Consider the following 23,860-nt stretch of genomic DNA (forward strand, 5'->3'; position numbering starts at 1 on the left):
ACAGAAACATGCTAACACCAACATATAGGCCTATTTGATGGGAAAAAAACATCAGTAGAGCAAGACCCCTTCAAAGCTACTAGTATGTACTGGCATTCTCTTGTCTAGTCCTGCTGAATGTCCATTTTATTACAGACCACATCCTGTGATTAGGTAATGGTCAGAATTGATGATGAAATGAGGGGCACAGCACAGTGGAGCAATATCTTATTTTAAAGGCCATATAGAGTCTTCCTTTAAACCACCTTATGACATAATTAGGGCCACCTCTTCTAAAAAGCCTTTTTTATCATGCAGGTGTGTCTGAGCCAAACATAATTAAACGTATGCCATGGCATCCGGTTTGAAAGTGGTGGTGGTCGTTATGCAGACACACGGGTGAATAGCTGCTTTGTAGGATGTCTGGAATGTTGCCTAATGTCACGGCTGTGAACTCATTGACGTGTTAGCAACATGTTTCACAACCTCTCATGCCACATTTTCTCACACAGTGAAAAAACAAATGCGTCACTGTGAGAAGGTATAATCATAATATACTCCTTATAATGAAGAGCAGACCTACTAGACTCTGGACCTGACTGATGTTTTTCTCATATTTAACCCTCCAGATTCTCAGAGGCCCATTTTCCAATGACCCCTTTCACCCTGTCCTCCTGCCTCCACATTCCGGTAACCACTGACTCCCTAAAGTTAATACAAGAGTCACAGTACAGTGACATCCTGTAATGACTGCAATCACTGCAAACTAAAGTGAAAAGTTGGTTGCCTTGTGCTCAACTCCCATGACTGGGAGTTTCAGGTTCATCCCTGCTGCATGCAAAAGCTGAGGGTACTCTGTACTACCGTACAGACAGATGAAGAGATAACAGGCAAATGAAGAAATGTGCATAGATAAACAAACAGATGTGTAGAGATGGGAAGACATGGGTGCAGAAGTTCCAGTAGATGTGATGACATATACCTGCACTAAGGTATAATTGAAGTAAACACACACCAACCTCACTGAAATGTAAACAACAGCCTAAAATTACAGTAAAGAGCTCCCTCAGGTGGTTAAACACTGTCATTGTATAATCTGGAACGTGTCTGTTTCTTCTCTCCTGTTTGTGTTCTTTTTGTTTCCTGTAGCCCCGACCGCCTCACATGTTTGGCTCACTAAAGAGGGCACACTGTTTATCCAGTCTTTCACTCACTGCACCGACCCAGGACACACACACACACACACACACACACACACACACACACACAGGGTGAAGGATCAGTTATACCCTGAAAATGACCTTTAAGTGGTTTAGTTTGTCTGACTGCTAGTGTAACAATACCACTTGTAAAATTCTGAAGAATCGTAATCTAAATGATGCATCTGCATCTAACTGATTCTATTGAGTGTGTGTGTGTGTGTGTGTGTGTGTATGATGGAATGAAGAGATATCATGTTGGTCGGTGTTTGGAAACTTTTTAGTCATTCAGCTATTTATTTACAATCACAAAGCATTAATCGAAAGTGAAACCACAAACCGCATTCCATTTTCTTTTGTTACATACAGTACAACACTCACACATACACACACACACACACACAAACATCGACATACCACACTTACCAGACACTCCGCAGTATCTCCACTGATTCAAACACAAGCACAGAAACAGCCACAAAGAGTCAGAGCAATAATCAGTAAAAACATTTAACTTAACAAAATATATATTCACAGGAAGTTTAGACTGTTTAGGAGACAAGAGAGTTATCAGGGAAAACAAGAGGAAAACACAAGGAAAAGGTTTAAAACAAAGAAGAAGATACAGATTTCAGCTCTGCAACAGCAGTTTAGAATTACTCAGACAGAGAAATAATTGATATATCTTTGTTTTTTCATACCATAATATCAAAATGTATTTCACTACATACTGCAGTATACCTATACTGGAAAAAAAGTTATTTTTAACCTCGAGACAGAAGGTGTAGCTCAGCTAAAACCAAGGTGGTCAAGGAAATAAATATTACAGGGGCAGTCCACCAATTGTATACATCGTAAAGAGAATTACTCAGCCTGAGAAAACAACCCTGATTAAAGACTATCAGGTTGCCTTGGGGGAGATGTAGTTTCCAATTGTTTAAGGGACTAAAAGTCAGTATATTCTGCTGCTCAGATCTGTCTCTTGTGAGTCCCCCAACATTCTGGAAAGTCAATATTATATTGCTGGATCAGCCCTTTAATATATTAATAGGTGAGTAATTTAACTAGTAGGTCAGTGTGCACAAACATTTAGCTGCACTGTGTATAGGTGTGTATAAATTTGAGTGAAGTACACATCATGTGTTTGTATACATTTCTATGGTATGCAGTCAACACAATATAAAGCACACATGTATCCCCAAATTAAATATTACTAAAATGAATGACTGAAATGAATGTGTGAAAATGAAGCACATTAAAGAATATAGCCGTGAGCGGCAATGATCGGGATCCAAGCAAGTCGTGAAAAATGCAACATTTGACATTTTCAGAGGAGAAGAACAGATGCAGACGACTTAAGAGATTAAAGTGATGAAAGAATTCGGACTTTGACGCTAATTTTATTTTTACAGCATCACCTTAAGATCACAGAGCGTCATTATATGTGCCTGACTACTGGGTGAAATGTTCAACCCACCTGCGACATTTGTGTTTCCAAGTTGCACAAACACTTTTAATCAGAGAAAAATAAGTTGCGATGTCACAGAATCCAAATAAAGGAGAGAATTTAGACTAAGTAGGATTTGAACACCCCTGTTGTTAGTAAGTTTGTCTCAGTCACCTGGGGCTTTGAACCTTGGAACTTCCAATCTGCAAAGCAAGTGACTGACTGACTGAGCTACTGGTGACGGGCTGTTGCCCCACACCTTCTCACAAATTGAAGTAGTGACATCACATGTGCCAGACCTGGATAGTTTTGCCAGTTTAAACTTAAAACACTTACAACTGTCAAAATGTTGCTGAGAAAATTCTGAAAAAAGTCTCACATCATTCTGCTGGTTTTGGGTGTGTTGTCAATTATTTTGGTGGCATTTGATCCAAAACTGTGCAAAATGTGCATACTGTACAAGTTACAGCAAGATTTTGAAAATCACTGCAGACTCGCCGTGTGACCAATCTAAAAAACCCTTTGAGACACTTGATATCAGCCATCTAGAGAATGTATGTGTTGATTCTGGTAGTGTTGAAGAAAGACTTGTGAATTAGCATATTCTGAAAAACATAGAGTGACTGACCTTTGAGTTGACCATAGGCTGCAGTGAGGCAAACGTTAGTCACAAAACAGTGGATGTGCTGAAAAGATTTCATCTCTCTAGGACATCCGGGGTATTTTTGTAGATTTTTGGATGTTTGGAATGAGAAATGTCTAGAAATTTACATTTGTTGTAATAAGACATGCCAACTTTGAGGAATCATTACCAAATTTTATGCATGAACTGAGTAGTGTAAAAGTGTACTTAAATACACAAAAGTAAAAATCTATGAAAAAAAAAAACAGATTGACGTATCAAAATTCTTTTGATAACTTTTGATCAGCGACATCTGTAGATGATGCTGCCAAAGTTTCAGGTTGATTGGTGAAACCATCTGGGACGAGTTTGCAAAAACAGGTTTTAGAGAAAAGTGATAAAAAGTCGTATTATTTGACATTTTTAGAGCAGAAGAGCAAGAGCAAAGATGCAGACGAATCCACAGATTAAAATAATGAAAGACGTTTGACTCTAAGCGAAGCCGTTTTCAAGATCATTTAAAAAATGTAAAGCTGGTTGTTATAGCGCCACCACGAGGTCTATGAGTGCCATTTCTTTAGTGGGCGGAATTTTCAACCCACATGCCAATTTTGGTGAGTTTTCCTCCAGCAGTTTTTGCTGCCAAAACACTTTTAGCGGAGAAAAACAAGAAAAAAAGATCTTGGATCCCTAATTACCACCAGTATTCAAGTTAAAGGTCATTTCGTAAATCCTGCAGTTGTTTGGTTTTAAATGAACAAATACAGCTCCTATGCAGATGATGGTGTATGGGTGTGTGTTTAGCGGATGGGGGCCTTCAGAGCGGCGTCCACCTCCTCCTCTGGCAGCAGCGTGTGCCATTGGGCCACTGGACGCCTGGGATTGGCCAGCATGTCTGACCAGTGGCGCAGCCCAACGCCTGAGGCACCGTAGCCGATCCAGCACTTGCCGATGGGGTCATTGCTGCCCAGCTTGTCGTAGTCGTACACAGTAATCAGCACCTGGATTTTCTGCATGTGGAGACAGCAGAGGAGGACAAGCTATAGTTAGAAAAAAAATGTCTGTATAGTTAGTTATAGCTGATCAATAGAAGTAAATTGTTCTTCAAAGCCTGTGGTATGTGTTCCCAGTGCTGAACAACTCTGAAAAAAGTGTACAAACCTGGATCTGGGAGAAGGGGATCTCGAAGCTAAAGCTCTCATTGAAGTAAGGATTCAGAGTGTTTTGTTTGACAGACGTCTTCTTCTTCTTCAGCCGCTTGCCGTTGTGCTGCAGCACCACCTTAACAAAGGGATCTGAGAAAAAGACAAGGTGTCAGACAGTGGATCAGAAGAACCAGCCGGAAAACCAATTCTCAGTCTTGCATGCTTGCAAGTATGTGTTCACCTGACAGTCCTCCGACATCCATCTTCTTCAGGTTCTTAGCTTCCATGATGTTAACTGTTAGCTTACCGGCCGTGGGGACGTAACGAAGGGAAATACAGATATCACCCAGCTTCTCTTGCTGTCAGGGACACACACATATATGGACGGGTTGTCATATTGTACAAGCCTTTGGCTGTAATGACTGTTACTTTCGTTATATGTTTCAGTGGATGTAAAAAAGATCATGTACCTCCTCTTTCTCTCCTCCAACCAGATCCTTCCATTCGTGTATTGGCTGTGCAAGGTCTATAGAGTTCATGGGGATCTTGATCTCGCCAATGACGTCATGTTTACCAAAACGGTCAAAGTCAAACACCTGCAGCACCAGAGTCTGACCACCCAACTCACTATATGGTATCTGGGGAGGCATAGTATTTTAACAAAAGGTGAACTCCAAAGTGCTTTAGACACGTTTAAAAACGTTACCAATAATACAATCAAACATGGTCTCCATTATTGATGTACAGACCTTAAAGATAAAGGTCTCGTTGAAGACAGGACAAAGGTTCTTGCGCTGGACTTTGGTCTCAAACTTCTTCTTCTTGTCGGGCAGCATGTAGACTTTGACATAGGGATCTGAGGTCCCGCCTAAGTCCATTGCTGGAAGGTCTTGAGCCTGGAGGATGCCAACTATCAGCTGGAGACGGAGGGAGAAAAGTTAAACCGTAGGCATTCTTGTGTCCCAAATTCTGAAATGGAGCTAGCTTCCAGAATAAAGGGCATTTGTTTTGTTGAGTCCTTCTATTATTGGGCTCATTAATTCTTTCTATGTTTGGGAGGTTGGATAGTGGTCTGTATGCTTGCAACATACTATGTGCAGGTGTGTGTACCTGGTTATCAGTAAAGTTATAGTCCAGTGTGTACTCCAGTTTGCCAAAGTTCTCCTTCTCTTCCTCTTCCTTCCCCTGCTCTCCCTCCTGGAAGACACACAGTATGGTTAGCAGTAAAAGACAATGGTAAGCTCGTGCATTTTGTATTCAACCTCCTGCAGTCTGTCAATTCTGGGAATGCTGCAGTCTCTGATTGCTGCTATAAGGCAAATATTTTCAGTTCATTATTAAGCATCCACAGAAAGCCTGGAGTGAAAATACAGTATCATGAGATAGTGTTTATAAAGGTACCCTGCAGAATTTTGATCACTAGTAGCACTATGGAAGAACATTTTAATGAGTAGTCTCCTGCTTTTTTGATGAAATTGTCAACACATTTTAATCAAATGAGCAGGGAAATGCTTTCAGCATATTTGTCAGGCATCAAGAATATTACTTTGGTGTGTTTCCAAGAAAACTCCACAGGGTGCCTTTAAAGTTGTGATTTCCCACATAATAACCACCCTAAAGATCTTGCTATCACTGTAAAATGATGAACAAGCATTAGGCCTATAAGGATATAGAAAAGGCTATAGAAAAAGATATTGCTTGTTTTTATCCTTAAAGTTAACAAGAGTTTATATAAGAGTGTTATACACTCACCTAAAGGATTATTAGGAACACCATACTAATACTGTGTTTGACCCCCTTTCGCCTTCAGAACTGCCTTAATTCTACGTGGCATTGATTCAACAAGGTGCTGAAAGCATTCTTTAGAAATGTTGGCCCATATTGATAGGATAGCGTCTTGCAGTTGATGGAGATTTGTGGGATGCACATCCAGGGCACGAAGCTCCTGTTCCACCACATCCCAAAGATGCTCTATTGGGTTGAGATCTGGTGACTGTGGGGGCCATTTTAGTACAGTGAACTCATTGTCATGTTCAAGAAGCCAATTTGAAATGATTGGAGCTTTGTGACATGGTGCATTATCCTGCTGGAAGTAGCCATCAGAGGATGGGTACATGGTGGCCATAAAGGGATGGACATGGTCAGAAACAATGCTCAGGTAGGCCGTGGCATTTAAACGATGCCCAATTGGCACTAAGGGGCCTAAAGTGTGCCAAGAAAACATCACCCCACACCATTAAACCACCACCACCAGCCTGCACAGTGGTAACAAGGCATGATGGATCCATGTTCTCATTCTGTTTACGCCAAATTCCGACTCTACCATCTGAATGTCTCAACAGAAATCGAGACTCATCAGACCAGGCAACATTTTTCCAGTCTTCAACTGTCCAATTTTGGTGAGCTCTTGCAAATTGTAGCCTCTTTTTCCTATTTGTAGTGGAGATGAGTGGTACCCGGTGGGGTCTTCTGCTGTTGTAGCCCATCCGCCTCAAGGTTGTGCGTGTTGTGGCTTCACAAATGCTTTGCTGCATACCTCGGTTGTAACGAGTGGTTATTTCAGTCAAAGTTGCTCTTCTATCAGCTTGAATCAGTCGGCCCATTCTCCTCTGACCTCTAGCATCAACAAGGCATTTTCGCCCACAGGACTGCCGCATACTGGATGTTTTTCCCTTTTCACACCATTCTTTGTAAACCCTAGAAATGGTTGTGCGTGAAAATCCCAGTAACTGAGCAGATTGTGAAATACTCAGACCGGCCCGTCTGGCACCAACAACCACGCCACGCTCAAAATTGCTTAAATCACCTTTCTTTCCCATTCTGACATTCAGTTTGGAGTTCAGGAGATTGTCTTGACCAGGACCACACCTATAAATGCATTGAAGCAACTGCCATGTGATTGGTTGATTAGATAATTGCATTAATGAGAAACTGAACAGGTGTTCCTAATAATCCTTTAAGTGAGTGTATATACTGTGTATAGAATCTAAATACCACATTGAAGCTTGCTACCATAAGCTTCTCCAAGCTGCGTTCAGCACAAGGGAACAGCAGCTGTGACTGTGTCATCCTTTTTGGCTGTTGGGCCCATTTTAAGCTGTCAGTTCATCCATTACTAGTCTCTACATGGATAGAAGCCAAACAGCTGTGGACAGCGAAGCAGAGACTACAATCAGAAACAAAACAGTGCAGCCCCTGCTGCTGCTAACTCCGTCCGTTGGCCTGTGGAGAGTGTAGTCAGCCATGTACTTCTCTTTGACCTGGCCTTAAAGGGATACTTCAACATTTTGAGAAATACGTGTATTCACTTTCTTGCTGAGAGTCAAATAAAAAAAGATTGATGCAACATTCATATCTGTACACTTAATATGACCCTATTGCCAGCAGCCGGTTAGCTTAGCATAAAGACTGGAAACAGGGGGAAATAACTAGCCCTGACCACAGCATTTTTGTACTAAGCTAGATCCAGCTACATTTTTACCACATAGTCCCCATTTTTTATTTATTATTTCATTTAACTTTTGGAAAGCAAGCAAACAAACAACGGTACAGCCTTTGTACCCATAATGTTTTTCTTCATTTTAATCATCAAACTTTAAATCAATTACTCTCAGCTTCAATTGTTGGATTTTAGACTAATGACACCATATAAACTGTGTAGTAGAAATGTGTGACAAAAATTCTTTTGTAACCACATTGGTGGCAGTACATAGGAAATATGGGACTGAACCCCTCTACCCCATCTTTTCTCACCTTATCTTCTCCATCCTCTCCCTCCTTGTCCTTCTTCCTGCGCCCTCTTCCTCCCTTCCTCTCACGGACCTTCTTGGGCTTCTTTTCTTTTTTGCAGCACTTCTTGTAGATGCAGAAGCCCATACAGGCGATAAGGGCAAGGACCACAACCACAATGGCCCCCACAGCCCACATGGGCACTGGGGAAAGGAGGGAGAAAAGCAGGTTAGTGCTGTGTAGTTCGATAGGAAACAGTGGTGACACACTGCCTGTGTGAGGGGTTTAACTCCCACTGAGATACCTTGGACTTGTGAGGCATCTTGGAAAAGCACTCTCTAAACAGTGCAAGTCTGTGTGTTGGTTGGCCACCACTTGGTCCATACCACTATACTTTGTGTTTAGTGCTAATTAGCAAATGTCACAATGTGTTTCATTTTAATAAAAGAAACACTGAATTTATGATCAGAAAGAAAGACATGAATATTGGTGAGAATTGAGGTCGTTTTGCTGTGGATAGACTGGGAGGTTTGCCAAAAAGCACTTCTTATAAGGGGGTAGAGATGGCCAAAGTGATTTGAGCTTATCGAGGTAACTTCGGGGTTAACCCTGGGTTTTCAGGAGCACGACGGTAGTTCACTTCTCCATGGTAACTTATGCTGAACGGTTAACCTGTGGCCTGTAGGCCTACTACGAAGCCAGGTAACTGGGCTAAACTCACTGCTAAATCCTATTTTGAAGGCTAATTTCCCACTGCGTGCATACAGTAAAACACAGCAAAGGTGCGTGTGTGTGATGTTGCAGCCTTGTAAAATGAAGCGATGTGGTTCCTGCCTTGGGGAAAAAAAATGGTACAAGACAAAAGATGGACTTACACTTGAGCTTATGATCTTCAAGAGCAGAGCAGAGTGGTCACATAACGAAATGAAGGAGGACAGAATGAAGAAATGAAACACATGAGAAGTGAAAATGAGATGACAAGATGGTTAGATAATGATAAGCTATAAGTTATAAGAAAAATGTAGGTATAGACTGAATCATCCTAGAACAACAGTTAAAATACTGCCAATATTCCCAAATACTGTGGGCCTCATTTTTTCTGAATATTTTCACTAGGAGATGAATGCAAAAGATATGTTTACTTGTTGTTGAGCCATTTTTTACATTGCTTAAACAATTCATTCAGCTTAATCTGGAGTATGCACATGTGGATGAGCAACTATTAGCATGTGTGTTTATTTTATTTATTTTTTGCACATGTTACATATGTGTGTGCATCTGCTCTTACTTGGCAGGTGTGTGAGCTCATTGAAGAACTTGTTCTTCATACTGGCGAACTGGTGGTTGGAGCGATGTGACTCGTGCGGGGAGGATAGTGGACGCTCCCTCTCCCTCTCCTCCTCCTCAGCCGCCCTGCGGAGCCGCGCCCCCGCCACGCTGACCAATCGCATCGTTGCTCTGTGAAGTCAAAGGAGATCGGACAACAAACGATCAGTGACCTTGGAATCTGCACATCAACTTTGGAAACATTAAAAACCACCACAAAACACTGAACCCCCCTGAAGCTAACAACACATTCATTCTATCTTCAGATGTGTTTCAGACTTCATCCTGTTTGACCTTTTTTGCCTGGCTTTAATCTCTTTAATCCCCTCTCACTCACTCCTGCCTCTCACCATTTATTCACTCTTTAGTTTCAATCATCTTGCAAAGACTCACAAACTGTCCTCACCAAGGACAAGTGCTTTTATTTCTATTTTAGTTCTGCTTAAAGTAGTAGTAGACTCATGGTGAAAAATTCCAGTGGTAAAGGAAGTTCTCACATCCTTTAGTAGCAATTCCATAACTACAAAGTCTTGCATTCAAAATAAACATATATTATCTTATCTTGTTTCCTTATCTCCTTCCTCTCTGTGGGGGCTGGCCGCCATCCCGTGACGCTGCAGCGGATTTCCCACCAAAGCTTCCCCACAAATTACAAAGCTGTCCGTGCCTTGCACACAATCACTTTGTTTCATCAATAAATAATTTGAACTCCTCTGTTCTTGCCAGAGAAAGCAAACATTTAAATGTTGTCAGTAGTTTTAATCTGTAACATTGTATCATACTTGGTTAGAAAATGTGCAAAACCTTTCAAACTGCAGAGTAGACCCTAAGGTATGGGAAAGTATTGTAGCCTAGGAAATATGGTGATAAGCACTCTGTCCTGAGCCCAAGTGAAAGAAACCAACTGAAATATCGAAACTATGAGTGAGGACTAGAGGATTTATCTTCTCCAAAACAAGCTTATTTTACCTATCCCAGGACAGTGAAAGCTATACAGACAAACATGTAGTCTGTGGGAAAGTTTCTCTAACCAGACGTTTCCTTGTATAATGGTGCTATCAAGTGGGCAAGTGTAATGGCATACAATTCCATTTTAATTTTATAACCAATCAGAAATTTTCTTCCTGGGCTTTGGTTATGGACCAATGGTTATATTCCAATCAACATGTCAGGTGGAGCATATCTTGAAAATTAGCATTAGCATACGCCATACGTCTGGCAGGTACATCAAAGTAAAATCTGGTATTAACACTATTACATCTATTCAGCTAACTTTTTATAAGAGCTTGTGTATCTGGTTTCACTTGGAAATGAACTGCTACAAACATGTAACAAAAGTAGCTAATTTAGGCAACACCGGAGCCCCCCAGGGCTGTGTGCTCAGCCCACTCCTGTTCACATTGTACTCCCACAGCTGCTTCCCCCGACATGGAGAGAACTCTGTTGTGAAGTTTGCAGACAACTCCACCATCATCAGCTCGGATTTCAAACAACGATGAGACTTCATATCAGGAAGAAATTGATTATCTTACGGAGTGGTGTGACGAGAACAACCTACTGCTCAACATCAGCAAAACCAAGGAGTTGATCATTGATTTTAGGATGAAGAAGATAAAGACACACACTCCTGTCTACATCAGTGGAGCTGAGGTGGAGCATGTGAACAGTTTCAGGTTCCTGGGAATCAGCATCACGGAGAACCTGACACGGTCATCTCACATCTCCACACTGGTGAAGAAAGCTCAGAAACCACTATAATTCTTGAGGAAGCTTAAGCAGGCCAAATTCCCAAGTTTTGTCAGCTTTTACAGAGGAGCAATAGAAGCATCCTGACAGGAAACATCACAAACTGGCATGGGATGTGCACGGTCCAGGACCGGAGGGCTCTGCAGCGGGTGATTAAAACTGCTCAGAAGATCATTGGTACCCATCTCCCGAGCATCAGTGATATCGGTGAGGTGAGGTGCCTACGCAGAGCCCAGAGGATACTAAAGGACAGTAACCACCCAGCCACAGCCTGTTCACCCTGCTGCCATCTTGGAAGAGATGCAGAATTTTGCCTTACCACCAGACTGCAGAGCAGCTTTTTCCCCCAAGCTATCAGACTGTTAAACTCTAATTCATCCTCAGCACTGCTCCAGTGATGATAGTTTATTTCTATAATTGCTGCTATAGTAATTTATTGTCTGCTATGTAACAGAAGGCAGTTACAAACTCAATTTCACTACATAACCTGTTATACTGAGACAAAATAAATCTATTTTTTCTTAACATAAAAGCTACTTGACAAGCTAGCTCATTAGTAAAATGTCTAGCAAACAACTGGATACTTTTCTATTTTGTGTTCATCTATACTTTATATATTACTTTCTTCTATTAATTTCTTCCTCTCCTGCATACTGTTTTCAGTGGTCCTCCTCCTCTTCCTTTTTTTATTCCTACTTCCTTTGTTGCTTCCTTTCTCCTCTCTTACTCCTTCACCTTTCCTTCCTCCCTGCTTCCCTTATGGTGGCAATGCTCTGCATCTCATTGCTTGCACATGATAATACCACAGCAGGGCTGGTGGACACACACACACACACACACACACACACACACACACACACACACGCACAGCATCATATATGTAGGAAAATTTCATTGGCTCTCATGGACATTTTGACATGCCATAGAAGGAAAAGCACATGTGTTTCTAATAAGGTTAACAATGGCTCTATTATATTCAATAGTCCCTGTAAGCCAGGAATAATAAATAAAGGAAAAATGAAGCAGCTAAATATGAATTCAATCAGTAGGCTACATATTATTTCCAGCTGTTCCAGCTTCTTCTGTTGGAACATGTCAGAATGTATTCTTTGAAAAATGCCTGTTGAGTTCATTATCCTTATCCCTTTCATGCATGAATTATTAAAAAGTAATATATTTTTTATGTTTGTTTTTAAAGTATGGTTCAAAGAACTATATATTTTTAAACATTAAACATTTACTAGAAGCAAATGAACACACATAGGTATTCAAAGCACACAAAATAAGGCAGAATCTACATGGGCAGAATGTACCCTTTGGCACGTAATGTCCACTGGAGTGGAAAAATTTATTTTCAGCTCAGAAACCACTATAATTCTTGAGGAAGCTTAAGCAGGCCAAATTCCCAAGTTTTGTCAGCTTTTACAGAGGAGCAATAGAAGCATCCTGACAGGAAACATCACAAACTGGCATGGGATGTGCACGGTCCAGGACCGGAGGGCTCTGCAGCGGGTGATTAAAACTGCTCAGAAGATCATTGGTACCCATCTCCCGAGCATCAGTGATATCGGTGAGGTGAGGTGCCTACGCAGAGCCCAGAGGATACTAAAGGACAGTAACCACCCAGCCACAGCCTGTTCACCCTGCTGCCATCTTGGAAGAGATGCAGAATTTTGCCTTACCACCAGACTGCAGAGCAGCTTTTTCCCCCAAGCTATCAGACTGTTAAACTCTAATTCATCCTCAGCACTGCTCCAGTGATGATAGTTTATTTCTATAATTGCTGCTATAGTAATTTATTGTCTGCTATGTAACAGAAGGCAGTTACAAACTCAATTTCACTACATAACCTGTTATACTGAGACAAAATAAATCTATTTTTTCTTAACATAAAAGCTACTTGACAAGCTAGCTCATTAGTAAAATGTCTAGCAAACAACTGGATACTTTTCTATTTTGTGTTCATCTATACTTTATATATTACTTTCTTCTATTAATTTCTTCCTCTCCTGCATACTGTTTTCAGTGGTCCTCCTCCTCTTCCTTTTTTTATTCCTACTTCCTTTGTTGCTTCCTTTCTCCTCTCTTACTCCTTCACCTTTCCTTCCTCCCTGCTTCCCTTATGGTGGCAATGCTCTGCATCTCATTGCTTGCACATGATAATACCACAGCAGGGCTGGTGGACACACACACACACACACACACACACACACACACACGCACAGCATCATATATGTAGGAAAATTTCATTGGCTCTCATGGACATTTTGACATGCCATAGAAGGAAAAGCACATGTGTTTCTAATAAGGTTAACAATGGCTCTATTATATTCAATAGTCCCTGTAAGCCAGGAATAATAAATAAAGGAAAAATGAAGCAGCTAAATATGAATTCAATCAGTAGGCTACATATTATTTCCAGCTGTTCCAGCTTCTTCTGTTGGAACATGTCAGAATGTATTCTTTGAAAAATGCCTGTTGAGTTCATTATCCTTATCCCTTTCATGCATGAATTATTAAAAACTAATATATTTTTTATGTTTGTTTTTAAAGTATGGTTCAAAGAACTATATATTTTTAAACATTAAACATTTACTAGAAGCAAATGAACACACATAGGTATTCAAAGCATACAAAATAAGGCAGAATCTACATGGGCAGAATGTACCCTTTGGCACGTAATGTCCACTGGAGTGGAAAAATTTATTTTTATAGAACAAAATGTACAAGAAATATGTCAATAAAATCTGGACAAAAGTATTTCAACATCTTAATTGGTTTAAATTTTTTATTTTTTTTTAACTGGTCTATTTTTCTGAGAATAAAAGGATTTTACAGTCATTGGTGAGGTTCTTGGTACATTTTCCTTTTTCCTCCCCTTATTTTGAATTAATGATGCAGTATATCAAAAGAATAATAATTAAAGGCAATTGTAAACAACACTTTGGGGGTCCGCCACATGGTGGTTGGTCCAAATATCTGTCCACTGTAGAGGACGTTATGCGTGAAAGGGATTCATACATAGATAATCTAAACAAAAGGAAGAATACAACTATTAAAATGATTAATTCCTTCTTTGTTCTATTTCTCATCCATATGCTTGAAGAGTTGATATCAGTTTCTACCCTTTAATGAGGCATTAAATTAATGAGGCTGTGAATTCACCGCAGTAATCAGGCTTACATAGAAAGGTGGGTTTATCCCTGCCTGTGGCCCGGGATAGAAGCAGGAAAAAAAGAAAAAAAACAGTCAGTTTCTGGTAATATGCTGTTCTATTAAGGACTTTTATGACCTATAAAGAGCTCAACCTATCAGTTGTGCACACATACATAAGCCCCACCCACTCTAGAAATCCCTCTGTCACTGCACAGCGATGTAACAAGATTAATTGTCAAAGGTAATCCAAAAATCCCTTGGCTTAAACAAATTAAGGACAGTTTGCCTCTCTGGGACTCCGCCCATTCTGCTATCATCTCTCCTTCACTCCTCCACCCTTTTGTTTCCCTCTGTCTGTCATTAATCCTCCCTCCTGACAGCTAAAATAGAGACATACACACACAGACATTCATACACATAATATTTTCTAATAATAAGATCTGATGTAGGTGGCGAGCTGTGTTACAACCCTTTTATCTCCCTGGATGGCATAAGTAGAGGATTAAAGATAGACAGACAGACAGACAGACAGACAGACAGATAGATAGTCTTTCACCTCCAACTGAAAAGCCTTAAAGCAACAGTTCAATATTATGTAAATTACGCTTAATCACTTTCAGGCGGAGAGTTAAATGAGATGATACCAATCCCATGTCTGTACATAAATCATAAATATAAAGCTACTGCCAGCAGCCAGTTAGCTTAGCTTAGCTTAGCTTAGTACAAAGACTGGCAACTGGGTGGAAACAGCTTCTTGCTCTGTCAAAAGGTAACAAAATCAAACAAAACAGTAACTTCCTGGATTCTTTCATAGTTTCCTGGCCAAGAAATAATCCGACAGATAACATACTGTAAAATGTCATTTTATGCTTCAAATGAGATTTGTGAGCTTTGAAGGTGATGGTAGACAGTTTTCTTTGGACATAAGTAGGCTAGCTGTTTTCCCCTGTTTCCAGTCTTTATGCTAAGATAATCCAACCGCTAATCGCTGCTTGCTATAACGAGCTATAACTGATATGAGAGGTGTGCCTATGGTATCGAAAGTTTCATCTAACTCTCTGCAAGAAATAAGCGAATTTCCCATAATGTCGAACTTTTGCTTTGAATTAGATCATTCATGTTCAAAATGTAAAATGTGTTAAAAACCATGTAAATGTGATCACTGAAGCTGAGATGAAAGTGTAGGGCTTACTGCATTTGTCTCTGAGATATCTAATTCCCTTTGGAAATAAACACGCTTTGCTTTGTTGACGTACGTTTGATGCTACATACTATGAGTCCATATCATGAAGATAGAAGAACACCGAGTTTGGCATTTTACTATCCAGTACATCTCTGATGGTTAGGGTTTGACCTTTGTGAGACTTTTTTTAGTAATCTGTGTGTTTATGCAATGTTGTAGAAAATAACATAGCATTTAGCCTTTTTATGGCAAATCCCATTCTGTGCAGTGCCAAATATATTGTTTAATATGATCATTTTCAAGTATCCACTGAGTGCAAAAATGTTTTTTATTTAGACACTAAAACTCTCAGGTGAAACACACATCAACCACAAGCTATAGTAACTTAACAGCAGCTTTAACTGCAGGTTTTGCAGTAAACAAATACAGGGAAATGAAACTGAATGTTTAATATCAGTCTAAGCTTACTGGAGGTCGTCACTAAAGTACTTTAGAGAAAATCACCCTATGTTTCTGCTAGTACTCTGCTGGGTTCAGAAAACCCCAAAATCAGGATGATGACTACATCTGGGTCACATCAGCTTTAGGCTGGGCTGCTGCCAAAAACTTACTTATCAGTGAGTGTGAAACTTGGCCAGGTTGACATGTCCATACTAATAAACTATCCTGCATCCTTTGCACTCTGCAATTGCACTATTGTCTCAATCTGTTTATATTGCTTTGGTTTTGGTTTACAGTGTGTATATGTGTTCTGTATACTGTAGTCTGTGTCTGATTTTGTTATTGTATGAGTAAGCACATCATGAGCAACGTACAATCCAGAGTCAAATTCCTCGTATGTGTACACATACCTGGCAAATAAAGCGGAAAAGGCTGATTCTGTTTCTCAGAGATTGCAGAATGGAGTAAATCATGCTGCTGACATGAGAAAACTCCCAACAAATACATACTTTTGCCTCCTGGTTCATAGTATGAGAAAAATTAGAAGACTATTAGAAGCGATATGTGGCAAGGCTGCTCTTGGGTAAAAATAATTCTCCACAAACAATAGCAAGAACTTTGTTTAAAGATAAATTAGAAGAAAATAAAAAGCAAATAAGTGATGCCACAAACAAAAACATCTAGAGAAGTCTTCTTTCAAGAGACATGGCTTGTCAAAATAAGACAGCAGCCTTTTATATAAACCTACTGTAGGAAAGAACAATGTCTGACAAATGAAACAAAACTTACATGATGAACAACAAAACATGAGTCAACCTCCAACGCTTGCAGTGTAACGCCACAAAAAGCTGAGAGACAAGGTCCTACATTAAAATTACAAACTACCAATCACCACATGTCACTCTCTGCACTCATGTTTATGTTTAGCCCTCTGTGAGTTTTCGTTATGTTTGATCAGTTCAGTGTCTGTTGTTTAGTCTGTTTTTCTTTGGGGTTCAGTCCTGTCTGCTGTCCTGTGTCCAGTAACCTAGTTTATATCTGTGTTTAGTGTTGTCCTGTTTCCCAGTTGGTTCTGTGAGGGAGTCCATAGACAAGAGAAATACAAAGACTTCATGGGTGCAAACATATTCAGCAGGTGGCATGTTGGTTTGTCCATCATCATTATCATTATCCCAGAGATTTTGTGGACATTCATGATCCCCAGAATACCATTCCCCCACCATGAGGTTGACATTTTAGTTTTTAATGTCATGTCTTGACATCTTTTGGGTGATGTCCCCACAGGGAAAACTGTAATAACTTTAGCGATCCCTTAACTTTTTTTCTCTAGCCATCAACATTTTGGCACTTCCCATCAGTCTCAGCTGTATGTTTGTGTTTTGTGCTGAACAGCAAATGTTACACTCTAAGCTGAGATTGCAGGATAAACCTGCTAAAGTCACCATGTTAGAATTGTCATTATACACATATTACATATATACAAACATTCACTGGTTCCAGCTTCTCAAAAAATACATTTGAGCAGAAATGTATATAGGACCTCATGCCAATACTTGTATATGTTTAAAGGCTCTCTGGTCTGATCCCCTGCAGACAGATTGGAGGTGAACAGCCGGCAGTGGGATTTGGTCAGTTTAAAAGCTCACGGCTCACGGCTCACATCCCACGTTAGGCTTCTGACACTCTGCCCAGGCTACTGCAGGCATGCACACGTTAGTAACTTTAGCATTTGTTGAGAACTTGAAATAGTACACCCAAGCCAACAGCAACATTTTGTATCGACAAAGGTACCTTTAACCCTAACCGCTCAAGTGGAGCTGCTCAGGGCGTTCCTGCAAAGCTTCCTCTCAGTGAAACTTCCCTAAATAAAGGTTAAAACAAAAGTACAGTAAATATGTTGCTGGAAGCAGCAGTCGTTAGCTTAGCTTGGCATAAAGACTGGAAACAGGGGGGTGGGGTGGCTAGCCTGGGTCTGTGGGAAAGAAAAGACAATCCACCAACTTGTACAAACTTGCCGTTTTATGGTGGGTTATGTGATGGACTAATTCTTGGCTCTGAGCATTAAATAATGCAGGAAGTTGCTGTGCTGGGCTAAGAACCGTTACATTTTGATTGATTTTATTACATTTTGACAGAGCCAAGCTTGTTTCCCCCTTTTCCACTCTTTATGCTAAGCTAAGCTAACCAGCAGCTAGGTAGGTAGGTAGGTATATTGTGACAAAATATATACATAGCAAGCAATATACATTAATGTGAAATCAGGAACTGACATGTCATTGAAATGACATAAATTTAAAGGATAACACGGTTTTATTTGACTTCCCTGAAACCTTAACATAAGAGAGCATTGTGTTCATTTTGAACTTCTTTTTGTGAGGTGATGCTTATTTGAGCACCTTATTGCTGTCCCATTCATTCTTGATGTTTCTATAAACACAGCTGTGATACTCAATTTGCTTTTTATAATCCTTATATCTGGCAACATCATTTGACCTGTGGTGACCTGTGCAACTGCATGCTGCTTTGCACAATATTCTCCACAAATTGAGGACACAATCATTGTAGTTAAGATAATTCTACTGTGTCTTGTTAATCTGAGCATTACAAAAGCCAACTTCATTTGCATTACAGTAGCCTGTGAGCAAGGTGCAAACAACCATCCAGTGTCCATTCAAGCTCGTCCTGCTCGTCTCCCCAACATCAAGCTACAGGATTTAAAGGTTATAATACCCGACATGGTGTCAGAAACTTCATTTAGGCTGTCGAGGTAAACATCGGTATTGTGAAGGTGTGTATTGCGGGTGATTGCACGTGAACACAGACTCTGGAAATAGTGCATTAGCCTCCTATAAGCCACTTAAACTAATCTTAGCCAGTTTTGGAAAACATCCACCACTATGCGTAAAGTGAAATGTTTCTCTCATGCACTTTCCTACTGAAATGCATTCATGAAAAGATAAAGAATGACATAACAATGAGCACTGAAGTATGAAATCCAATAAATTAACATTAAGCTTGTGCTCCCTGTGAACATAGCTGCTCCTTAACAGATTTACAGCACGAGTAAAATACACGTATAAAGACATACTAAGGGAAATACAGCTGAAATTAGTCATTAACAAATGTACAGAAAATGTGTTTTTCAGCTATTTATCTGGCATAAGCCATTAGTTTGACTTTGGTAACAAATGAACTTATGACTCACTCTAAAATGAACTATAATACAAAGTAAAACAGCACAAAACTCACCCTGTTACGTGTCAGTCTCTCTATGTCCTTTGGATTTTATCTTATTGATTTGTTTTGCATCCAAATGTACTCTAGACAAATCCACCACTGACTGATGAGATGTTCTCGCACACAACTCCCCCTCCCTCCCCCTTCTGTGTTAATCTCCACAATATCCCTCACTGCCAACTACTTACTGTCCACCTCCACTGCAAAAAAGTCCATCTTTAAGAGCAAATTCGTCTAACACTGTGACATTAAATAGTTTCCCGCTCTACATTACTGAGACTTTTTTATTATACTGTGGTCCAGCTTTAAGAAGTTTGTCAGATAGAAGATCCACTCTGTTGAATAAGTAAATTAAATACCAATCAGGGAGACTTGCGTTGCTGTCGGTGGAATTATTTGTGCTGCAGAGCTATTTCTTCTGTATGTCAATAACAACAAATGTACCAAATAGTTAATTTAGGCTGATGGTGGGTGGAAGGTTGAAGTGACTGTGTTATGGCTTAACTATGCAGTACTAAATATCTCCAGAGGATGGCGATGATGCATTACAATACCTCTCCCAAAACAACCCAACTGATGTCTCCAAAGGCTCTCAATTCCCCACTTTTACTAGGTGATGCACGCTTTAATGCATCAATTAATAATATTCCAATAATAAAGCACATGTTATGAAATTTTATGCATAACCTTTACTTTCACTTTTGGTAAGTTAAAAAATTTTGAATGCATGACCTTTATTCAAGAGATTTTCTACCCGTTATTGCAACTTTTACCCAAGTAAAAAAAAAAAAAAAAAAAAAAGGACCTCTACCACTGCCAGGCATCCAAAACTGCTTCTGTGTTAGGTTTGGATAAACAGAAGAAAACTGCTCACTCAGATTTAGGTGATCTTTAACCCAAAACACCATAATCTGTTAAAGGTAGACATCTAACCAGCTATACAGACTTGCAAGACACTGCCATTTATGCTCTTGATCGTCAGCATTATGTTGATTTAGCAATGAACAGCTCTATAATTTCAGCTATCAAAAGACAGTGTAGCCAAAAACAGATACACCCCTCACTTATAAGAACTGTCCCCACACTGGCAAAGGTTTTGCTTGTGCATATAAGGTGTTGATGTTATGAACATTTAGGGGACAAATTAAGGTATTAACTTTGATATAATTTTAGCCAGTACAAGCAGCTTTACATGCAAGCTCCATTGAAGAATTTAAGCCAATTACTTGACAATCTTTGAATTTAGACCTTTTAAAGAGCTAGACACCTGGTTTATTCATGACTCAGTTTGTAAACATCACCTACAGCTTTTAGGTCAATATGAAGAGCTCATGTAACAGACAGACATCAGAGTCCAGCTCAAAATGTTTATTCAGATAATCACAGTCAGTTAAAATATTACAAGGGGAGGTTTATAGTTAGAGTGCAAAGCAGAAGCTGATATCCATCCATCCTTCCTTAGAACATTAACAGTGACACCACAGAGAACGTACGAGAACTTAACAGAGGTTAAGCCAATTAGATGTGAAATTACGCTCGTAAACAAACTGGAGCAGAAGGTTGCGTTTAGTTTAAAGCCTGCGTGTCAGCAAGATTCTCTCCAGGGACTTTGCGTTTAGCTCTTGCCCTCCAGGGTGTGCTTGTCAAACAGGTACTCTGCCATCTTGTTGGTGTTGGCGTCCATGCGGGTGAGGTTGGTAATGTGGTCGCCCAGCTTCTTGATGGCCTCCACCTGCTCGTTCAGGTAGTGGGTCTCCAGGAAGTCGCACAGCTGAGGACAGGATGAGAGAACAATTGTTGGTTTGGTAAAGACCGACAATTTACTACCCGTACTGATGAACCCCACAAGTTTGTCTTTTACCCAGCAGGAGTCATGTTGACTCTGGTATTGATTGTTTAAAAAAAAAAAAAAAAAAAAAAAAACCCCACACAGAAAATCCAAAGGCCGTCTGTCATCATGACAGATCTACTGTTCTCCCCCAGTCACATTAAACACGGTCAATAACTGCATGTAGACCAACTCTCCATGTTCTTTAAGTGCAAAATCTAAGTTTTGCATGTTAAATGAACAAGTTAATGCTATAAAATAAGCAGATTTTCTAAGATCTATTGACAGCACTCACACAACCTCTGTTACCCAGGATGCTCTTTTGCACACCTCTAAGCATTAATCGACTATTCATACAACTTACATGAGGGTCTACATGTCCAGAAGCCAGTTTGTGCAGGTCCAGCAGAGCCTGGTTGACATTCTTCTCCAGCTGCAGGGCACACTGCATGGCCTCCAGCCCGCTCCCCCACTCATCACGCTCTGGTTTCTACAGAAGAACAGTCAGTTATAGCAGCATTATAGCAGACTGACACACAGGGTGAGAAGGGACATGTCACAACAGGACCAGTTCTCCGGTCTGAACTGACCTTGACGTCCTGCAGGACGATGCGTCCTCCTCTTTTGTTCTGGAAGGACAGCAGCTTCTGAGCATGCTCCCTCTCCTCATCACTGTTTTCCTTGAAGAAATGGGCAAAGCCTGGAAGGGCCACATCGTCACGGGAGAAGTAAAAGGCCTGTGAGGGACAAGGCGGGAGGAAGACAGGAGAAAAACAGCGATTAGGAGACATGACCCCTCAATATTTGGCTAAAAATAAGTTGTGACAAAAAGTTCAGTGGTCATGGTTTTGTGACTAAGCAAACTACACTCTTGACAAGCACTGACAGCAGCACATGCATGACATGGTGGGCAGGGGAAAAACACCATGATAACATGCAATTCTTGGTTGAGCTTATTCTTTCATTTAGTATGATGATTAGCAGTTGTATTCACTACATTTCCTTTTCAACACAAAGTCTTTCAGTCGTCCAATGTGGGTGGATGATAAATGATAAAGCCATCACGCAGCCTACTTCGCAAGTTAATATGTAGGTTGTTTTCCTCACCATAGAAGTGTAGGTGTAAGAGGCGTACAGCTCCATGTTGACCATCCGGTTGATGGCGGCCTCGCACTCGCGGTGGTAGTTCTGACGCACTTGGGACTCCATTTTAGCTGGCGTTTAGCTTTTTATTAACAAAACGGTACAAAAACAGAGCTTTACGACGACTTTATCAGCAGTGTTCAAGTAGAAAAAAGGCTTCTCGTGTCCGGAATGCAGAGTAGTTGAAATAAAAGCGGGACGAAGGAAGAAGCTCCGTTCAAACACTGTTGAAGCAAGAACTCCTCAAGATTTTCTTCCCTGGTGTAACTGGCAGGTGAGTCGCTCCGAGTATTTATACCAGACACGGCAGACCTCGTGACGTCACTCTGCACATTTCTGCCAATCACAGAGCTGAGAAAGCGCATGACAGAGGCAACGCCTTGCGCTGAGAGATCCAGTTCCCTTTTCAGTCCTCATTGGAGACATGGAGGTTTAATGTTCCGTTTATTTATCCTGAACTGCTGACGGCAAGTCACCTGCAATGACGAAGTACTTTTAAACAGCACTAATTAAAAAACAGAACAGGTTTAAGTGTTTTATTTATGTGTGTAAAGTGTAAAAACAACAGCACAAAAATTAAAATAAACAAATTTAATACAAACAAACTGCAAAAACAAAAAAATAACCAGAAATACGTAATACTTGTAGACTCTCATCTTGTGTAACAGTGTTAACACTGATCCATACTAAAATAGAAATTGTGTTCAAACTGTCTCATCTCAAAACACATGTAGGCTACACAGGTACTTCCAACTGCAAATGACTTTACAATAATTAGTTTCGATGCGGTTTCAGTCTCTGTTGGTATTATAGTGTTCTTAAAAACTTTATGGAGATTCAACTGAGTGCTGGTCTTGTCTTTTTTTTTCTATAAGCTGACCTAGCTCTGCATGGTAGCCGACTTCCCATAACTTTAGGCAGTCTCTGGAATATGGTTAATTATACTGGAGTAAAATTTGAGCCTATAGCGCTACTATACACTGAACTTGTTTTACCTCGCAAGTACAAAACAACATCTAAAAACTGCTGATAGCTTGTTTTCAACCAAGGTAGTTTTTAGTAATCAGTACCACAGCTCTGTTGCAAAACACAGCTGACTCTGAAAAGGCTGAAAAGTCCTATCATTGATGAAACAACATAGAGACCAAGAAATTGCAAAATTTACAAGATACAATAGTTTATTTGTCATTATAATGAAGATTGTACAACAAAACAAAAGTTTGTATTCCGTTCATGCAACACACACAGAACTTGACATATACACTCACCTAAAGGATTATTAGGAACACCTGTTCAGTTTCTCATTAATGCAATTATCTAATCAACCAATCACATGGCAGTTGCTTCAATGCATTTAGGGGTGTGGTCCTGGTCAAGACAATCTCCTGAACTCCAAACTGAATGTCAGAATGGGAAAGAAAGGTGATTTAAGCAATTTTGAGCGTGGCGTGGTTGTTGGTGCCAGACGGGCCGGTCTGAGTATTTCACAATCTGCCCAGTTACTGGGATTTTCACGCACAACCATTTCTAGGGTTTACAAAGAATGATGTGAAAAGGGAAAAACATCCAGTATGCGGCAGTCCTGTGGGCGAAAATGCCTTGTTGATGCTAGAGGTCAGAGGAGAATGGGCCGCCCGATTCAAGCTGATAGAAGAGCAGCTTTGACTGAAAAAAACACT

General features: G+C 40.3%; 2 protein-coding genes across 3 annotated transcripts; both read right to left on the reverse strand.

Moving 5' to 3' along the window:
• Positions 1-1,436: 1,436 nt before the first annotated feature.
• On the reverse strand, positions 1,437-19,337 carry syt5a (synaptotagmin Va). 2 transcript variants are annotated; one of them, XM_038692747.1, is made up of 10 exons: positions 19,223-19,337; positions 9,410-9,579; positions 8,997-9,011; positions 8,146-8,324; positions 5,503-5,589; positions 5,142-5,309; positions 4,863-5,030; positions 4,634-4,751; positions 4,409-4,542; positions 1,437-4,257 (listed from the first exon to the last, which is right to left on the reverse strand). In XM_038692747.1, exons 2-10 carry the CDS (start codon positions 9,570-9,572, stop codon positions 4,048-4,050), a joined length of 1,242 nt encoding a protein of 413 aa, XP_038548675.1. In that variant the 5' UTR covers positions 9,573-9,579; positions 19,223-19,337; the 3' UTR covers positions 1,437-4,047. The 2 variants fall into 2 exon arrangements, with proteins under 2 accessions (XP_038548675.1, XP_038548684.1); XM_038692756.1 differs by lacking the exon at positions 8,997-9,011.
• Positions 19,338-20,563: 1,226 nt separating this feature from the next.
• Positions 20,564-22,445, reverse strand: LOC119882656 (ferritin, middle subunit-like). Its single transcript, XM_038692815.1, has 4 exons — positions 22,146-22,445; positions 21,629-21,775; positions 21,403-21,528; positions 20,564-20,981 (listed from the first exon to the last, which is right to left on the reverse strand). The coding sequence occupies exons 1-4, from the start codon at positions 22,245-22,247 to the stop codon at positions 20,826-20,828; spliced, it is 531 nt and encodes a 176-aa protein (XP_038548743.1). The 5' UTR covers positions 22,248-22,445; the 3' UTR covers positions 20,564-20,825.
• Between the last annotated feature and the right edge of the window lie 1,415 nt (positions 22,446-23,860).

Source organism: Micropterus salmoides, unplaced genomic scaffold, assembly GCF_014851395.1.
Source record: "Micropterus salmoides isolate LMB-PRFRI ecotype aquatic unplaced genomic scaffold, ASM1485139v1 Ms_hic_scaffold_10, whole genome shotgun sequence".
Lineage (NCBI taxonomy): Eukaryota > Metazoa > Chordata > Actinopteri > Centrarchiformes > Centrarchidae > Micropterus > Micropterus salmoides.

Coding starts and splice junctions, on each gene's coding strand:
- syt5a (XM_038692747.1), bottom strand. CDS start 9,572: ATGCGATTGGTCAGCGTGGCGGGGGCGCGGCTCCGCAGGGCGGCTGAG. Junction 5,031..5,141: donor ACGAGACCTTTATCTTTAAG/GTCTGTACATCA, acceptor ATGCCTCCCCAG/ATACCATATAGTGAGTTGGG. Junction 4,543..4,633: donor GGATGTCGGAGGACTGTCAG/GTGAACACATAC, acceptor TCTTTTTCTCAG/ATCCCTTTGTTAAGGTGGTG.
- LOC119882656 (XM_038692815.1), bottom strand. CDS start 22,247: ATGGAGTCCCAAGTGCGTCAGAACTACCACCGCGAGTGCGAGGCCGCC. Junction 21,776..22,145: donor CTTACACCTACACTTCTATG/GTGAGGAAAACA, acceptor TGTCCCTCACAG/GCCTTTTACTTCTCCCGTGA. Junction 21,529..21,628: donor TCGTCCTGCAGGACGTCAAG/GTCAGTTCAGAC, acceptor GTTCTTCTGTAG/AAACCAGAGCGTGATGAGTG.